The sequence below is a fragment of the Microtus oregoni genome, unplaced genomic scaffold (genome assembly GCF_018167655.1).
Source record: "Microtus oregoni isolate MIOR12 unplaced genomic scaffold, Mior012 000007F_ref0000211, whole genome shotgun sequence".
Lineage (NCBI taxonomy): Eukaryota > Metazoa > Chordata > Mammalia > Rodentia > Cricetidae > Microtus > Microtus oregoni.
The window spans coordinates 19,574,941-19,587,178 of NW_024543066.1; the positions used below are offsets into that span (position 1 = coordinate 19,574,941).

General features: G+C 46.1%; 1 protein-coding gene across 2 annotated transcripts in view; it reads left to right on the forward strand.

Annotated features, from left to right (window-relative positions):
- The window catches only part of Tbc1d8 (TBC1 domain family member 8), a 103,502-nt gene that overhangs the window by 47,924 nt on the left and 43,340 nt on the right, over nucleotides 1-12,238 (forward strand). For both annotated transcript variants that reach the window (XM_041656614.1, XM_041656615.1), the window contains exon 2: nucleotides 2,443-2,553. In XM_041656614.1, coding sequence (XP_041512548.1) covers nucleotides 2,443-2,553 — 111 coding nt within the window. The remainder of the gene's footprint in view (nucleotides 1-2,442; nucleotides 2,554-12,238) is intronic.

The following is a 12,238-nucleotide window of genomic DNA, read 5'->3' on the forward strand; positions in this document are numbered from 1 at the left end:
TAGTCATCTATATATTTGGTGTTTTTTTTTCTTTTTGAGACAGGGTCCCACCATGTAACTCCAGCCGTCCTATAACTCACTATGTAGACTAAGTCTGGCCTTGGACTCAGAGATCTGCCTGCTTCTGCCTCCCAAGTGCCATTATATCTGGCTTTTCTAGTAAGTTTTTATTTAAATTTGAAAAGGTGCCACAGAAAATGGGTAAATACACCACTTGACCCTGAAGTGACCTGTTACAGAAAAGGAAGATGGGTCTTCATATCTGAGGGTTAGAGTCAGTGTTTTTTCTCTATGTAATGGTGTAGAGTCGATCTGTGGAATTGGAGTTTTGAATTTGAACCTTCCCCTGGATAGGTGCTACAGTCCTCATGGGATGCTGGGCAGTGGTGGGCAGCTACAGCTTGCAGTCAGCCCCCAGGGCATGAGTGGTGCTCTCCCATGGGTGGTGTGGTCAGTAAGGGTCTCCCCAGGCTTGTTCCCATGTAGGAACAGACCGTTAGGTGGGAGCAAATGCAATTGTCCACCTTCAGCTCAGGGCATGTCCATCACAGCAGAAAGCCAATCCTTTCTTTGTATCATATATCTATATCTAGACACACACACATGTATACCATACATAGCTAGCACATCATGTGTACAGCACATACATGTATATCATATATGTGTATGTTACATGTATATGTTGTGTATATCTCACACATGTGTGTCACAAATATCTGCCATACATGTTTTTCATCCACATCATACAAATATGCATATAATAAATACCACGAATATCATATCATGTATATCATATGTACACCTTACATTTATATATTATGTATATCACACATATATGTACATCATATATCACATAGGTGTGTGTGTATGTGTGCATGTGACTCCCAATCTGTGAAGGACTTGATAGATTTTCCTCTCACAGCATATTTCTGGAGCAGGTAGAGGTAACATTCAGTATTTTGGATGAGGCCCAGGATAAAGCAGTAGCAGGAACAATACTTAACACAGTGCTTTTTGTGATCCAGGCAGCACTTCAAGTAACAGACATGAAACTCATGTAATTCTCTCAATTACTTTTACAGGGTAGTGTTATACTATACAAGTTATTCTTTTTTTTTTTTTTCAAATAAGGAGACCAGAAACACCAGAAGTTTAAGCACTTTAAATCACATACACCAGGTTTGAATTAGAAATCTGACTTGTGGGACACTGCTCTTTTTCCCAGGTCTTGTTGCTGTAGCTGATGCAGATAGACCCCAGATGCTGGGGAAATGGGAGTCTTGTGAGAGTTCAGGAATGTGACCTGAGGCTTCTTGCCTGTGACTGCTCCTGTCTTAGTCACTTTTCTGTTGTTATGTTAAGACACCATGACCAAGGCAGAGTTTATTGGGGGCTTATAGTGGCAGGGGACTAGATCCATGGCCATCAGGGCAGGGAGCATGGTAACGGGCAGGCAGCTGTGGTGCAGGAGCAGCTGAGAGCCTATGTCTCTATCTGCAAGTAGCAGGCTGAGAGACTGCCAGAAGGAAGGAAGAACTGTGGAACTCTGGGTGAGAAGGGCCACTGAGTGTTCAAAGCTTGGTGCTCTGTTCTGTAGGAGAAAAGAGGGTGGAGAGAAATGCAGAGGACAGACTCGGCCTGTGAAGTCTCAGACGGAAGCAAAGACTCCACCAGGCCATTTGTGTGAAGAATCTGTGGTTCTGGTCAGCTGCAGCTTGAAGAATGGGCTGTGATTAATAAGAGACCAGAATTGCTAAAGTAAAACCTCTGCTTTGCTGGGACAGTTGATTCTGGTCAGTTGGAACTGAGAATTTAGTGGTTAAGAAGAGAGCAGCATCGCTGAGGCGAAGCCATCTAGGAAGTGATTCTTCAGAGTCAGTGCACTGAGACTCTGTTCATGAAGTGGCCGAGGTTGTTCCTTGTGCTGACGGCTGGTCTTGGTAATGTGTAAGTTTCCCCAGGTGGTACTGGCAAAGGCATGAAGGGGTTGTGGAGAGCAGCTGGGGCTTAGCGCTATGAGAGACCCGGAGAGTCCATTGGTGAAGGTGCAGCCTCTGTAGCAGCTAAAGGCCTAGGATTGAAGGGATCATACAGAGAAGTTGAGGCTTGGCACCTTGAAGAGAGCCCAGGAGAGGATAATGGTGAAAGAGCAAGCCAGTAGGCAGCAAGCTTCCATGGCCTCTGCGTTGGCTTCTGCCTCCAGGTTCCTGCTCTGTTTGAGTTACTGACTTCCTTTGGAAGTGTAAGCCAAATAACCCTTTCCTCCCCAGGTTGCTTAGGTCGTGGAGTTTTATTACAGCAACAGGAACTGCGCTCCGAACAGGACCATTCTTGTTCAGACCGCCCCAGCTCCCGTGCATGGGAGCGGGAGGATGTGTGCCGGCTGCCTGGCCTGGTCTACCCTGGACTCACAAGTGTCCTTTCTTCTGTCTCCCTTTTAAGGTCGCCTTGTGGGCGCTCTGGATGCGGTGCTAGATTCCAGTGCACGCGTTGCTCCGTTTCGGATCCTGCTTCAAGTCCCCGGGTCCCAGGTTTATTCTCCCATAGCATGTGGTGAGTTACTGACTGGATCAGACATTTACTGGGCCATAGCCACTTGTGAGTTTTGTTCCAGGTGGAATGTTCCAAACCTAACCAGCGAAGCATGCGAGTGTCTGCATGTCAGTGACTGACGTTTGAACGGTAACACCCTGGAGCCTTCCGCAGTCCTCTCTTCCTCCTCTTCTCCTGCACATACTTCTCTCCCTCTTTATCCACTGCCTCCTGTTTCCTGGTTTTTGTTTTTTCCCTTATCCTCCATGTCTCTGCTTTTAACCACCATAGTATGTAAATGCTGCGAGTCTGGGTGTGTCAGGTTCCGAGAGGTCCCGGAGCACAACTATAGCTCCATTGGAGTTGAACCATTTTCTTTGTGATCTTGCTCTGACCTGTGTGTGCCCGGGTGTGCACACCCACTGTACTGACACAGAGGCGAAGTCTGAGGGCTCTATCTGATTTGGACAGCATTTTCTCCTTGTTTCACACAACGGGAGGAGCTAGACACAAAAGAAGAACATGACTCTCCCGTGTGCTGAGGGAATTTGGAAAACACCTCACTCCTCAGGACAGGACTTGAGGTCTTGTTCTTCCTGGTGTTGCATTGAGCCCCTAGGGTCATCCCGAATGGAGCTGTCACACCCCAAGAAACACTGTGTCAATGAAGCCTAATGTCTGTTTTATTCTATATGAGTAATATATTTAAAAAATAAGAAATACCACCCGAGAGCCTTTCTTTGAATGCTGGAGTCAGTGTTAACCTTCGGTCTCTGTGTGCCCATGGACATAGTGTCTCTAGCTTCGCACTGGGTACAGTAAACTTTGCTCATTGCTCCTGTTCAACAGCCGTACTAGGCTTTTCCTTTGGAAAAAGCAGAAGTTTGGAGAAACTTCTCATTCCCATCTGCCGTCCCATCCTGAACACTGTTAACACCTGGGCATGCTCTTGTCTGCCATTTTTGATCTATAAAGCAATCACCTTTCAGCACTACTAAGATATCTGTTGCCTCAAACTCTAGCCATCCTGAATACCTTCTGGTTACACCAGATGGACATTTTCTGATCAGCTTTCTAGTGGGTCCAACAAGGATGGTTATAAAAGCCGGCTTATCTGACAGTGCCATTTTACAAAGAAAATGTTGCATTTAGTTAGTTTCAATAGGAAAAAAAAACTAAAGAGGAACAAGACTTCAGATGTTTAGACTAGAGATTGTTTTTTCAAAAAGGTTCATGTCAGGTTAAAGCCAGGGACTTTGTTTAACAGTAGGAAGCTAGAGTTGCAGTGTTTGAAAAACAGTGACAGTATTCTGTCACCTTATGGGACAAGTGTACCAGCATATTTTCCCCTTCTGCTTCTCCTCACTAAAAACAAACTGTTGATATTGCAAGCCCCATTCAGACCTACAACGATATTCCATTATTATTCTCTGACGCATGTATGTAGGTGTGGTGTGGTTCTTTGCATAGTATGTACGAAGGCCAGAGGATGATACTGTATGCTTTTGAGACTTGGTCTCTCACTGAACCTGGAGCTCTCTGCCTAGGCTGGCCAGTGAGCCCTAAGGATCTGCCCGTCTCTGCTGGATTCTAGCTCAGAGGTTGGAGATGCTGTTGTACCTCGCCTTTGTGTGGATGCTGGTGATCTGAGCTCAGGTTCTCACGGTTGCGCAGCCAGTACTTTATCCATGGAGCCGGCTCTCTCCGCGGCTCCTGTATTTCCTTTTATTGTTTGTCTCAGGTCTTTGTGATGGTGTTATACTTGCAGTCAGGTATGACTTTTCCTATCCTGGAACCCTCATTTTTTTTTTTTTGTTTCATTTCTTTCCTGAGGAACTAGAGCAGCACTTCTTAATCTTTGGGGGTTGAATGACCCTTTCACAGGGAGGGGTCACCTAAGGCCTTTAGAAAACACAGATGTTTATATTACAGTTTGAAATAGTAACAAAATTACAGTTATGAAGTAGCAACGAAAATAATTTTTGTAGGTGGGGGTCACCACAGCTTGGTTAAATGTACTGAAGGATCACAGCATTAGGAAGGTTGAGAACCACTGGACTAGAGTTTTACTGAGTAGTCCGGGCTGGCCCGGAACTCTCTGTAGACTAGATCAGGTGTCTTTGCCCCCCACTCCACATCCCTGCCCAAGTGCTGGGATTAAAGGTATGAGCTTCCCACTTTCTCTTCTGTGAGGTTCAGTGTGGCTGGCTTTATGTTGAGGTCTTTGATCCATTTGGACTTGAGTTTTGTTCATGGTGATAGATATGGGTCTATTTTAATTTTTCTACATGTTGATATCCAGTTATGCCAGCACTATTTGTTAAATATGCTTTCTTTTTTCCATTTGATATTTTTTTGCTTCTTTGTCAAAAATCAGGTGTTTGAAGGTGTGTGGATTAATATCTGGGTCTTCAATTCGATTCCATTGGTCCTCCTGTCTGTTTTTATGCCAATACCAGGCTGTTTTCAGTACTGTAGCTCTGTAGTAGAGTTTGAAGTCAGGGATTGTGATGCCTCCAGAAATTCTTTTATTGTACGGGATTTTTTTTTTTTTTTTTTTTTTGGCTATTCTGGGTTTTTTGCTTTCCCATATGAAGTTGAGGTCTTTCCCATATTCTTTCGAGGTCTGTGAAGAATTTTGCAGGGATTTTGATGAGCATTGCAATTAATCTGTAGATGCCATTTTTACTATGTTAAGTCTACCTACTCAAGAGCATGGGAGATCTTTCCATTTTCTGGTGTCTTATTCAATTTCTTTCTTCAAAGATTTAAGGTTCTTGTCATATGAGTCTTCCACTTGTTTGGTTGGAGTTACTCTGAGTTATTTTGTGCTATTTGTGGCTATTGTGAAGGGTGATGTTTCTCTGATTTCTTTCTCAGCCCATTTATCATCTGCATACAGGAGGGCTACTTATTTTTTTTTTTTTTGAGTTAATCTTGTGTCCTGCTACATTGCTGAAAGTGTTTATGAGTTGTAGAAGTTCCTTGGTAGAAATTTGGGGGTCACTTATGTAAACTATCATATTATCAGCAAATAGTGAGAGTTTGACTTCTTCAACACATTGGCACAGGAGACCACTTCCTAAATATAACCCCAGCATCTCCCTTTCTCCCCAGGGTGTTCCATTTTCTTCTGTCCATGTCTATGTTCAATGAGAATTCTATGTTCTCATCTGTCTGTGTTCTTTGCCATCCTGTGTGGTACTGCTCCTCATCTCATTTATGCTCAGCACCCTCCCTTCTGATGCTCTGTTGAGAGTTGGCATGTTGTCACTTTGTGCTTGGGTTATGGGACTAGACAAGGAAGACTGATGTCCTGCTAGACGGGATGTGGGAGTGAGCATCCCCTTCGCTCCTCACAGCTATCCTGGGTGTGCCCTACCTCAAGCAGAAGCATTTGGCCACTGTCTGGATTTGAAACCTTGGGCGTGACTATTTGGAATTTTGTCTCCTTACTACGTTGGCTTTGTGTAGTACTCCCAGAAGCTAGGTAGAAGTCAGCCCGAATTTCTGTGGTTTCCATTGAGTCTACACCCTTTGGAAATACAGCTGCACGGTACAGTTCTTAATGTCTGCAAGGCATTCAGCCCCTTGCCTGTAGTAGCTCAGTTGCTTCTTCCAGTTCTTCAGCAGATGTTAATTGCTCCTGATTTTTCAGTACTTTCCAACCATCTTTTCACTTAAAAATCTCAGAACACTTTCCATGCCCGCTTACCCCATCCCCCAGATTCTATTCCTTTGTAGTGTCTGGATCCTGCTACACACCAGGCACGTGGGGGATACTGTGGAGAGCGTGTCAAATGTGGGCTCCCTCCACCCAGCTTTACAGAGCCATGGGAGGTACACACAGCGGTACGGGAAAGACTGGTACAGGATAGAAGTGGGCTGTGAATACTGCAGAGGACAGGGTGGCTAGAAAACCCTGAAGGGAGCGTGTGTGCGCCTTTTATGTCATGCATTTCCAGATTCCCTGCTACTGCCCTCTGGGGCTGCTCTGGCTCCCTACCATGCCAGGGCCGCTGTCCTGTGCAGCAGAACCCATTCTCTCTCTGGTAATCCAGGATGGCTTCCTGCAGTTTGCATTTCACTTGACTTGTGCTTTGGACTTGACACAGGCTGGGTCTGCAGAGGTGTCACTTTCTGCTGCCATCTTGCTTGCAGAAGGTCCCCCAGACAATATTTATCTTTTCAGCGTGTTTCTCTGTTGAGAAATGTGAGCACATTCAGGCTGGGATCTGTGAGGTCAGTGGAGACGCTGAGGTCTCCGTTGACAGTCACCTGGGCATCTTACACTCCGATTCACTCACCATAGCTAATACTGCATTGTGACCTGAGCATTGAGGACGGTCCCCATCCATGGTTTGGGGCTCCGGTAAAGTAGAATGCTGTAGGAAGTGTCTGTGTCTAACCGGGAAGAGCACTCTGGAGGAACAATCCAGATCTTCACTTAAGTGTGACTGTCACGTGGTGGACTGACAAGGCTGAGCGGAGCCTTTGAGAGTTTGCTTGCGCTTTTGAGGCGGAGGTCAAAGGAGATGGGTAGATTGTCTCATGGGTCAGTTATTTTACTTGGCAAAAGATCTGAAGATCATCAAGGTTCCGGACAGAGACAGGATACCGTTTTAACAGCATGGACCATGAAACCATAAGACTCTAGAAAGACAAGCAACTTCTGTGACTAAGGAGCTGAAGTCAGTTCTTGCGAAAGACGCCGAATTGTTGGGGAAGTTGCAGACAGAAATGGGCCCAGCCCTCCAGGTCAGAACCCAGATATTCCCTTTCCTAGCGATAGTCACCTGCTTCTGCGCGTTCCCACGTTCTCTCACCACTGGCATTTCTTGTTTCTTGTCTGTCTCCCTCACGGATATGCTAACACTAAGAGTCTTGCTGGATAGTGACCTTCCGATGCCCAAGACAACACTGAGTATGTCACCACCAGGTGAAAGAGTTGGGAAGAGGGAGACTCAGGCTCCTCTGTGAGGTGACGTGGGTTCCCGTGGCCTTGGACGAAGAGTTTTGTCTTTATCTGAAGCACAGCCGAACAGCAGCTCTGCTGTGTACTTTCCTAGAGATTTGGTGATCCAAGGGCTGGTGGAAGCGTACCAGCACAGTGACGGCAGGCCGGGCTCGGTGGGTCACTGCATGAAGGGCATTTCTGACTTAGGTGTTGGTCGCAACCCCATTGGTCATTTCAAATGAGTCTTGGGCCCTTTCTGGTAAGTCAGGTGTGCTGGCTGGTTTTCTGACAACTTGACACAAGCTGGAGTCATCAGAGGAGGGAGCCTCAGGCTGCATAGCATGTTCTTAGTGATTGATGTGGGAAGGCCCAGCCCATTGTGGTTGGTGCTATCCCTGGGCTGGTGGTCCTGAGCTCTTTAAGAAAGCTGAGCAAGCCAGTAGGCGTGCTCCTCCATGGCCTTTGCTTCAGTTCCTGCCTTCAGGTTCCTACACTGACCCTTCCATGTCGGATTGCTATCTGTGTGAATCCAAATCCCTCTCTTCTCTAACTTGCCTTTTGGTCATGGTGTTTGCTACAGCAATAAAAACTCTTTAAGACGCCAGAAAACAGGCATTCTGGGGCACATCACAAGTCTCCTTGTTAAACAGGTAGAACTCAAGAGGGCAGAAGTTATGAATCTAAAAAAAAATGTTTTGCTGAGCTTGGTGGCACAGGCCTGTAATCTCAGGTACTCAGGAGTTGAAGCCAGGAGGATTGCAAGTTCAGGTTCTGCCTGGACAATGCAGGTGAACTCCTGCCTCAAAATACAAAGTCGGAAACTCTCATTGGGCTACACTGTCCTTCACAAAGAATGCTGAGTAGACATGGGGAGGAGAGTCAGTAATTGCTGGGAGGGAAAAACTGAAAGAGGTGTGTAACTTGGTGTGTAACCCTTGCCTAGACGGATGAGGCTGGAGGTGCTCTGTCTAAGCTAGGGAAGAAATGCTGGGAAATATCGGTAACAGTTTGTTGTCATAACCTTTTCCTTCTGAGCCAGCATTGCACCCCTGAGCTGTGTTCCCACCGGGGCTCTGTTTATAATGGTGTACTTCAGATGCACTGCTTTTCGTGGCCACTGCTGATCCTCCAGACTCGTCATTGTTCCAAGCTGAGACACCGTCTAGAGGAGACACCTTCCTAGCTGAATCACCGTCCAGAGGAGACAACTACTTCTGGACCTTCCTACACATGCCTCTGGCCACCACCATTCTGTTATCTGTCTCTGGATTTGACTCACATCTCATTGGGGAAATCATGCATGATTCATCCTTTTGAAAGCGGCTTGTAATGTCTTCTGGGTTCATTCATGTCATCGTGTGTTCTTGGTCCGTTTATGTCATCGCATGTCAGAATTTCGGGATGGTAATCCAGGGTATGACAGCTTTCTTTTTGGAATTAGACATCTAACAGTTGGCCCATGAGTAGGAAGAGGACACGAGTCACGGAATGAGGGAGGCAGAATACCAGGAGCTAATCCCTAGTCAAGTGGAGAGGAGCGGGCTGGAGCAGTGGGTCTCAATCTTCCTCATGTTGTTACCCTTTAATACAGTTCCTCATGTTATGGTGACCCCAACCATAAAATTATTTTTATTGCTACTTCATAACTGTAATTTTGCTCCTGTTAGAAATGATAATGTAAATCTCTGATATGCGACCCCTGTGAAATATCCCACAGGTTGAGAAACGCTGAGTGAGGGTCTGGACCTTGCTGAGTGGATTCCTATGCTGTGGCGAGCTTTGGGGCTCTCCCTGTAAGGACGAGGCACCCCTGGCATTGCAGTGTCCGGTGCTCTCAATCTTGTCCTGCACTTGAAGTCCAGGCCATCTGGGTCACGCTGTCCTCTGGACTGGCTGTCCTTATTTCCACATGACATGTCCTGGTAATTTTCAGTGGTCCTCGATGCTGTCGCAACAATGCTGCCACGCACATCTTATTCATCACTGTGTCTTTGGACACCGGGTGGGTTGTTTGTTGTCCACGTTTGATTTCTAGGAAGCGCACAAAGAAAGAGAAGAACAGGAAAGAGCTTCTGCAGGGGCTCTGAGTTATCTGGTGAGAATCAGTTTTCAAGAATCAAATTGCTTATGCAATAAGGTGACTCCTTTTACTGTCAGCCGAGGCCTGGTGGGGGCTGTGTCTTTCCTGGTTCCTGGAAGAAGCCATCCTGGAGCCAGTGGAGAGGGTGCTGTGGAGCTCTTCTCTGGAGCATCTTAGCCTTGTACAGGACTTTCCACAATGCCCCGTTCCCAGACCTTAATTTGGACTTGAACTGACTTGAGGAGTTCATAGATGCCTAAGTGCAGAGTCTCCCTGCTTGCTTGCCAGGTCTGCTCCATGGGGTTGAATGAAATGAAGGAGAAGCAGGAAGGGTTAGGAGCATGCTTTCCATGGGCCTGGGTGAAATGGGCAGGTAGGGTCTGGATGCACAGCTGGGCGGGCAGACGCATGCTCACTTGAGGATGTGTATGCACTGAGCCTTAATACCTGCAGATTCAACCAACATGGAACAAACAAACCCACTAAAAACAGCAAAACAAAAGAACAAAAATCATTGCATCTGTACCGGACATGAACAGACTTCTTGGTATTCCATAAACAAATATGCTATGAGAATTCTGTATCATTTGCTTTCTATAAGGAATCTAGAGATGACTTAAGGTATCTGGGAGGAGTGTGTAAGTAACCTGCAAATACTACACCATCTTAGATAAGGAGCTTGAACAGCCCTGGACTCTGGCGTCTTTGGGAAGCCCTGGATCCAGTCCCCTGCAGACAGAGAGCGACTGCTGTAGTTTGAAGAATACTTAGTTAATGTTTAGATTTGGAAAATGAAAGACAGACACCCTTTTGGAAACTTCAAAGATCACTAAAGGAAAGGTGCAAACACTTGCTAATTGAAACGTGCACGTTTTTAAAAGTTCGGAGCCATAGGAGCTAATTTTCCTGTTAAGCCCCTTTCCTCATCCATTCCTCTCAGCAGCACGCTAGAGGCAACACACCCTACTCTGGAGGGGTAAGATGCAGAGCACAGGAAGCCGGCCACTTGCCAGGGTCACGCCAGGCGCTGGGGTGCTAGCAGCCAGCTTAGCCGCGAGCTCTGACAAAATGTACGTTCAGGGTGTTCTTTCTGACGCACGGTCTCTTATCCGTGCCCTTGACCGTGGCTGGTGTTTTGCTTTCTTGTGTTCTGCCTCACTGTTTGCTTTGTCTTTGCGGAGTGGATTTTATTAAGGGGAGGAAATGTTCCCGGGTGGACCAGATTAGTGTCTTCCTGAACTTCATGCCAAGGTGGCAAAGGACGTGCCAGCTCGTTTTCTCCGAGCAGAGGACTCACAGGGTGCTTCAAGGAACATCTGGGAGGCAGCCCAGCAGGAGGAAAGTGTGAACTTTCTGGGTTTATGCTCTGAGGTCAGGGTTGTTAGGCTTGTTTTCAGTAGCGCATTTCCTTGAAACAACACCGGCTGGAATTTTCCACATGGGGCTCACCTTTAGAAGTGGAAGAGGGGTGCCAACTCATGTTTGTTCCCTTGTCATGGAGATACTGCCATTAAGCTGTTAGTGTATTTTTTTTTTTAAGTAATTTTGCTTGTGTACACATTTTCATTGAAAGGAAGCATTCTTTTGTGATGTGTGTTGCTGGTGGGTGTTTTATAGCAAGGGCATGCTAAGACCAACTTTTAGATCTAGTATGTTTAAGGCTGAAAGTGAGGTTAAAAAAATCTCTTTGGAGATGAACGTGTTGGTACATGCCTGTATTTCTAACTATTCAAGAGACTGAGGCAGGAGCATCATTTGATCCCATGAATTTGAGATCAGCCTGAACCATATAAGGAGAACAAACAAAAGCAAACTTAAAACTGAATCCTAAAATGAAAGTTTACCTGACTTCCAGGTAGATCAGCTTGTCAACAGAGATCACCTGGAGGGGTGCTCAAAGGGCAGGCTCCAAAACCACAGAGAAACCCTGTCTTGAAAAGCCAAAAATAGAAAATAATAAAAAAAAAAAGATAATCCAAGTAAATTCTCTTTTTTTAATTTAAGAGATGCTGAGACATGAGGGTCACAGAAAGAATCCTGGTGACTACTTGGTGGTCAGAAAAGGGGCATCATGGGAGCAGTTGCTGGGACACCCTTGTGCTGTGTGCTATCCCAAAGGCTTTTTCACCTCTTTTCATTAGACTCACCCTGGAGGGTGAGTTCTCCTACTCGTGTGTGTGTGTGTGTGTGTGTGTGTGTGTGTGTGTGTATGTGTGTATGTGTATGTGTATATGTGTATGTGTGTATGTATGTGTATGTGTGTCCCCTGCTAGTGTCAGCGATGTCTCAGAGGGCTCAGCTAAGTGGCTGGCTGTTCTCTGGCATCTCTGCCGTGAGCAAGCGTCTAATACGGTGTGGTTCTCAGCATGTGGGTTGCGACCCCCTTGGGAGTCAAATGACCCTTTCACAGGGGTCACCGACAGAAAACACATTTACATTACTATGCATAACAGCAAAACTACAGTCAGAAGTAGAAACTGAACTAATGCTATGGTGGGCGTCACCACACGAGTGGACCGCAGCGTGAGGAAGGCTGAGAACATCAGAGTTACATGGGACTGGCAATGATCCTGCTTTCAAAAGCACAGGCTGAGAACCACTTATCTGAACTGCTTGGATTACTTTATTATACTGGAATATTTACATAAATGTTATAAAAATACTTTAGG